General features: G+C 43.0%; 1 protein-coding gene across 2 annotated transcripts in view; it reads left to right on the top strand.

Annotated features, from left to right (window-relative positions):
* Positions 1-314: 314 nt before the first annotated feature.
* col2a1b (collagen, type II, alpha 1b) overlaps positions 315-6,945 on the top strand; it is a 49,666-nt gene continuing 43,035 nt past the window's right edge. The window contains exons 1-4 of one of the 2 annotated variants that reach the window (XM_070959486.1): positions 315-617; positions 4,107-4,316; positions 5,666-5,682; positions 6,098-6,130. In XM_070959486.1, the coding sequence (XP_070815587.1) occupies positions 527-617; positions 4,107-4,316; positions 5,666-5,682; positions 6,098-6,130 (351 nt within the window). In that variant the 5' untranslated portion in view covers positions 315-526. The remainder of the gene's footprint in view (positions 618-4,106; positions 4,317-5,665; positions 5,683-6,097; positions 6,131-6,945) is intronic. The other variant, XM_070959487.1, reaches the window with a different exon arrangement.

Below are 6,945 nucleotides of genomic sequence, written 5' to 3'. Positions count from 1 at the left end.
AGGTTCAGATGAAAAAATAAAGAAGCTCCTTCAATTAGCGTAACGAAGAGATTCTGACATCGCCATGCTTTCGATGAATAAGGCGGGGGGTGAAAGGGGGAGGGCACCAAAGCCAGAGGGGGGGAGAAAGTTTCAGTTTTTTTGGGTTCAGTCGCAGCACGTGTAGAAAGGAGTGGTTTAAGACTGGAATAATGGAACCTGGGAGACTGACTGGGAGGGAAACGAAGCTCAGATTTCAGCCTGACGGGGGGCAAGGGGCCGGACTGATATTTGGGAATATACGAAGATTCATTGAAGGCAACGGGGACATAAAACTACAGCGTCTGGCCTGAAGTGGTCGGTGCTGAGTTTCTGCTGCAGGTCCGGGTCCTGCCGCTGGATTCCCCCATCGGTTTTTGGGAAGGGTGAATTTCGAATGGTTCGGCTTTTGTAACCGGGGACACACGCACTAAACACTGAGAGAAGCCTCTGCTCCCTTCGCACCCTTCTTTCTCCCTTGAGGGCCGTGCATGTCTAATATTTAGACATGTTGAGCTTTATGGATTCCAGGACTGTACTGCTACTTGTAGCAACCCAAGTCTGTCTATTAGCCGTTGTGAGATGTCAGGAGGACGACCGTAAGTGACAGTTTTATTTCTCTCAAAGAGCTGTAATGAAGAAAAACTAAAGTTGTGATAAGGTGCATATAGAGAGCAGGTGCTCTCCAGAGTCAGATGACTCTGAAATTGGTTTATCTTTACGCACTGAAGCTGAACTTTGAACAGTTAAGCGTTTGTTTTGGTGCTTGGGGTGATTTGGCTGTTCCCTCGCACCTTTTACGCACAGAAAGTTCTCGGTTGTTTGGAGACTCCGCTGTATGAAAAGTTATCTGACTGATGATTATTGTGGACCTTCTGTCTCCAAGAGTGCTGATTTTCGTGTGTCTACAAGGCGTGATGAAACTCGGTCTATATCAGAGTTGTGGACGTGCGTAAAAGTGAGGCAGTGGATGGAGAGATGAGGCAGCTTTACGCCAAATAACGCGCACAGAGCAGGAGCTGTTTGGTTTCTTGATTCTGTGGAGTTACTTTTTATTTGAATTGATCTAATCTTCACATAAGTTTTACTTGTCGGTATAGTTTGAAAAGTGAAAATCAAACAGTAAGATTCCGATTTTGATCCCCTACAGTGGAGCCCATGCGTCCCCCTTCCCTCCTAAGTTAAGCTGCCGGACACCTGTGGGTGCTTCAGGGGCCTTGACAGGCTCTCCTTTTAACTGCAGATTCACTTAATGTAGAGGGTGAAAGGGGGAGGGGATGGCCAAAAGTGAAAGGTGGTCAGGCTCAAGGGCCTTTAGTGCAAAGTGTTCACATTCCATTGCTGTCAGAGGGCATCCGGGCAGATCCCAGCTTGTTGAGGCAGAAAGGTGAACTAATAACCATCATTCCCATTAAAATGCTTTTTTGAGGCAATTATTTTAAAGTTCACTCCATCACGGCTCAAACTGGCCTCATATTATTCTTCATACCTGCAGACTTTCTACTGTTTCTGCAGGTTTTTTTGTTTTGTTTTCTAAGAAAATTATTCATCATCATTATTGATTTTAGTATCCACGAGAGACATTTGAGAGTAAAGGTTCGCCAGCAGATTGGGGCCAGAAATAATGTTCCATATGATTTCAAGGTTTCCATCTGCTTAAAAGATTACCCATAAGCTGTGACAGTCAGCCCAGAGAGAGACAGAGCCAAGGTGCAAGAGAGAGGTGACTGGAAAAATATAAGACGGGGGAACTTTATTATTGTAACTCCGAGAGTCTTCTCAGTGTACAATAAGTCAAGCTTACCAAGCTTTTAAGGCAAGGAAAAGGTGTATTTTCCAAGAAGAAAGAGAAAAAAGGGGGCATACTCACGCCAAAGTAATTTCAAGTCTCAGGTTACCCTTTCGGAGAAATAGGCCTCTGGATATAATGCAAGCCCTTCTTTCTTCAGCAATTTCTGGGAGACGCTGAAGTAGCAAAGAGGTCTGGTTGTGACCTCAGCACAGCAGGCTCGGTGGCACTGAGTCTCTCTGGGAGGACAGGGGTCAGTTCTTTAACTCTCAGTTGTAAGGCCACTGGCTGTTCATGTAGGTGAGGAGGCCATGAAGCTAATCAGACAAAGACAGAAGAGGGGTCCAGGCTAAAAGGCTACTAAACACAGTTGACTCGACTGTCCTCCAAGAACACCTGGGTTCACTTTACAATTTTCATTGTTCGCTTTGCTCCCCTGGAAAACAGTATGGCTGCCAACACATGGGAGAGGAGACTTACAAATTATCTTCAGTGATGAAAAGCCAGCTTTCTATCAGCTCTCCAGTATACAGAAGAGCCCTTGTCCCAGAATGTCCCATATCAGGAGACTCTCATATTTGAGCCAGTGAAAGGACAGGTGCAGTCTTTTGACGGTACATCCAGGCCTGTAAAACTAAATGTCAAAAAACCGCAAGGTATGCGCATGAAAGCTGACCATTTTCTTTTCTCTGATGTGTTTGAATTGGCATCTGACACAGCTATGGCTTCCAGATGGGGTTTAAAATGTGCCTCATGTTTATACAAGGCAATAGTTTGTGAATTGCCCACTCTGTCCCTTTCCAGAAAGACCTCATTCATTGCTGCAGAGGTCCGTTAGGTTACCTTGACTTAACCAGCGCTCAATGGTAAATATAGCTACTGTACTTGCAGCTTCTCCTCTCACCCTCTCACGCCGCACCCTGAGGCCTTTCTTTTGGAGTGTCAGCCACTTTCACCCCCTGATCCCGGCTCAGTGGCTCCAATCACAGCATTTCTTTGAGCAACTGTTTGGCCTTCTGTTGACATTTTAGGATGCTGCCAGACTGGAAAATGAACAGGAATATGGCTAATTACTAAGGTCATTGTTACGTTTTCTTAAATTGCATGATTTAGACCAAGTACAGTACCTGCATTGAGTCATGCCCCACCTCCATCACGTTCAGCTATGCACTCTTTGCCAAGCTGCCGCCTGAAAAAAGAATCCAAACGTTTTTCATTCGCTGAATGCAAACTCTGTCTCCTTTGCAGTAAATTAGGGTGTCTCCCACAATGTAAACTCACCCTATATTTAACTTGTCGTGGAATTCAGGCACATGGTCTCCAACTCCTGTGAAGTTATTGGAGGTTTCCTGCAGGTGTTGCTCGGCTTCACTGCGATTCTACGATGCTACAGTGCCCCCCTGTGGCTACCCAAGAGATTGCATGTTATTGTGTTAATTCAGTATCTGGCTCAGTGTTGATTATTGATAAATGGAAAGATGTCACAACATGTTTTTGTTTTTTAGCATCACCTTTGGGGCAGTTTAGCCTGTATTTGATGTTGTGAACCTGAGAGATTACGGTAAATGTCAGGGAAGAGAGGGGTGACACGCAGCAGGGGTGCAACAGCTGGATTCACACTAAGGAATTTGTGGTCTACGCAGACTAGAGCTGTAAAAACTAGTCAGTTAGCCCATTGACATAAACGTAATCAGCAGCTATTTTGATAATTAGGTAAGTATTTCAGTAACTTTTCAAGAAAAAAACACCAAACATTTGCCAGGTCTGACCTTTCAGATGATGCTTTTCTTTGTCATGTACAGTGTCACAGTGAACGGAGTGTTTTGGGGTTTTAAACTGTTCAGCTGGGGCCGTGGGATATTATGATTGTGATTTTTCACTCTTTTCTGATATTTTCGAGACAAAATGATTAATCAGTTAATCAAGACAACAGTTGGCCGACTAATCAACAATGAATATTAACGCTGGTTGAGTTCATGACCGCAGTTTGAGTCCCTGTGTGCCCATCTGTGCCGCTGAACAAGACAGTTAATCCAAAACAGCTCAATGAAATACTGCGTTAAATTCTTATTAAGAAGAGTATGTTTTCAGGTTATTGTTTTACATAGATCTAAGCTTTGCAGCATGTGTTTTATATGCAACCCATGTGTCTTTACTTTATATCTCAAAGCCATGTTACGGTTTACAGTAAATACAATAGTTGATGCTTATGAGTTTCATACCTGATGCATAATCTCCTTTTTCCTCCCACCACCCACCTGCCCGGGCCTCTGTGTGTCCCTTATGACCTCACACACAGAGGAGGATGTTTTTAGCTGTATACAAGATGGACAGCGCTATAGCGACAAGGACGTATGGAAACCAGAGCCTTGTCGCATCTGTGTGTGTGACACTGGAACCGTCCTGTGTGATGAAATTGTCTGCGAGGAGCTAAAAGACTGCCCCAAACCTGAAATCCCATTCGGAGAGTGTTGCCCCATCTGCGCAGCTGACCAGTCTCCACCCATTGGTCGTAATTTATTTATCTCACCTCTCATAAATAAATTACTCTACGAGATCATGTTGTTTATTTTGGGGAGAAAGTGACGCTGGGACACTTTGGTATCAATCAAAGGTTGGCCAGGTGCAGTTTTTAACCTCTTTCACTTTAACGTGTTAAATCAGGCTTTTACTAAATGCCAGCCTTTGATTTGAATACAGTTTTCTATCCCCAAAGTAAACAAATGATAGGAAATAAATGACAACAGTGACACCTCTGACCAGATTTCCGAAATGCTACCTCAACGTCTTTTTTCCATCCCTGGCTCACCTTGGCCCCATCTTGTTTGAATACTCTGTCCTTCCCAGAGTATCATGAAAACATGTGGGAGTCATTAAGGAAATACCTCAGTCAAGCAGACACAGCCTCACATTTCTACTGTGTCCTCTCTGTGGATTTCTGCAGATCTGATGGCAAGAAAAACTGTGACACTCTGCCGAGGCTTTTTGAAGGAGCCATTCAGCACGATTAACCGTCGCCTCCTGGTAAACTGGGAGCTTGTTGGGCAGCTTTGGAAATACAAACAGAGTCAGCTGAGGAGCATGAGTGAAATCAGAAGTGTCACTGTTTGCAGTGCATGCTTGTGTTTTAAAATGCTTTTTAAAATACTTAACTTCCATTCAAGGCTAAATCAAGCGCTTAGTGAGAAGTGTGCAACATGCACAGCATCATTTTTAGCTCTCGATCACCTACAAAGAGGGCTGGCTGTCGAACCACAACACTTTGTTTACACTGACTGATGTCTGCTAACTATTGTACACTGTCAGGTACTGAAAGTTGGCATTAAGACTCATAATCCTGCTCACTTATTTCGTGATCAGTTCCTGATTTCAATCTAAAATTTTCCAAAGGCAAATGCCTTGTACGGCTACTTGTATTTACTGATTTCTCATCGATACCCAGCCCTACGTAAAATATATGCAAGCTCATAATGTATCAACATTGCTACTTACCAGTGCCTATTATAATGCTTTGAAACAGAAAAATGGCCCACATCAGATTTAGTGTCCTGAAAAGATTCTTTTGCTTTCTGTCGTTCCCTTTTATCTGCAGCTGCTTTGCTTCTGCTTTGAGCTCTCAAGATGGTGATTCAACCAACACTTTTTCAATCCTGATGGGCTCTTTGGGTACCACAAACATGATTTGGTGGTGGTCTCCAGAGCAGTTTAGTTTAGTTTAGGAAAGTACAATTAGCCATCATCTCGTATAAACTGTCTGGGTTTATAGGGAGGACTGTATAACCCTCGTGGATTCTTTGTATGAACTGTTCGCTAACTGTGCTCTGTTTCTCCCCTCTAATCGGCTTGACCACATAACAGGAGCACCTGGAGCTAAGGTGAGACGCTGTAGGATATTAAGGCTCTGTATGTGTGTGTGTGTGTGAGAGAGAGAGAGAGAGAGAGAGAGAGAGAGAGAGAGAGAGAGAGAGAACTGAAGCTCTCCACCTGCAATTAAATTATGCATGTATCCAAACTGATGTCAGTGCTGCAGGACCTGTACTTAATGGATTTAGATGAGACTTTGATATGAAGGAGCTTTTCCAGGTGGATGATTATTATTTCCTCCTGGATGCTGTGCACCGTGTGTCCAGTGATACTGTACCAGACACACATTCTCAACATTTTGCCACTAACTGGTTTCCTCAAGATTGCTAATTTTCCATGTGATGTGCTTGTCAGATGATTGAAAAGACAGATGACTGTAAAAATATCTGAAAATCTGATCTAACTGGTGTTTTTATGCTTTATCAGGGTCAGAAAGGTGAACCCGGAGACATTACCGATGTAAGTTGACACCACTCAGCGCTAAAAGAGTACAACTAACCAACCTGTTTCATATGAAAATGTTAATTTTTTTTATTCTTTTGGAGATAAAAATGCATTAAGATCTCTTCAATCCTAACACAAACACTAGTAATCCCTTCTTGGTAGCCAGTAGTGGACTATGAAGTATACAGATTGTCTACTTACAGGTAGAATAAATAGGATTTTCCCTAAAAAACAATATATAGACTGACACAAAAATAATCCCTCTCCATCATCAATCACTTCTGACCCACTAGAAGTGTCTGTGTCTGCCCTCTGCCTGTTTTTTCTTATTTTACTGTGTTCTGGACATTTCTGGGCGTCACCCTTTGGGCAGTGGGTGTGTAGCCCCCAGCCAATAATAGCATCCATGGCGTGAGGGTGGGACTGTATAAAAAGGTAGCAACCAGGTGCCAGATCATAAACACCGTCCAGGAGGAAGCCACAGTGTCATTGAGCCAGGAAGGAGGGACCAACTTTGAATGTTTACAAACCGGCAAATCCTGCTCATTCTGCGTTTAAGTCAAAAACAGCAGTACTGCAAAGTAAAAACACACAATTACAAGTAAAAATCCTGCTTTGAAAATGGAGCTGTGGAAGTATTATTAGCAAAATGTGCTTTGAAGTATGCTAGAAGTCTGAAAAGTAAAAGTCCTAATTACAGAAAATGGATCTTGTGAGTCTTATCCTATTAGATACTATTAGATTATTATTACTGATGCATTTAAGTGTAAGCAGCATTTTAACCATTTTGAATACTTTTGGGAGAGTTTACACCAGTGCATCAAATTTTA

Source organism: Chaetodon trifascialis, chromosome 3 (genome assembly GCF_039877785.1).
Source record: "Chaetodon trifascialis isolate fChaTrf1 chromosome 3, fChaTrf1.hap1, whole genome shotgun sequence".
In the NCBI taxonomy this organism is placed as follows: Eukaryota; Metazoa; Chordata; class Actinopteri; order Chaetodontiformes; family Chaetodontidae; genus Chaetodon; species Chaetodon trifascialis.
This window is presented reverse-complemented; position numbering and strand designations above follow the sequence as displayed.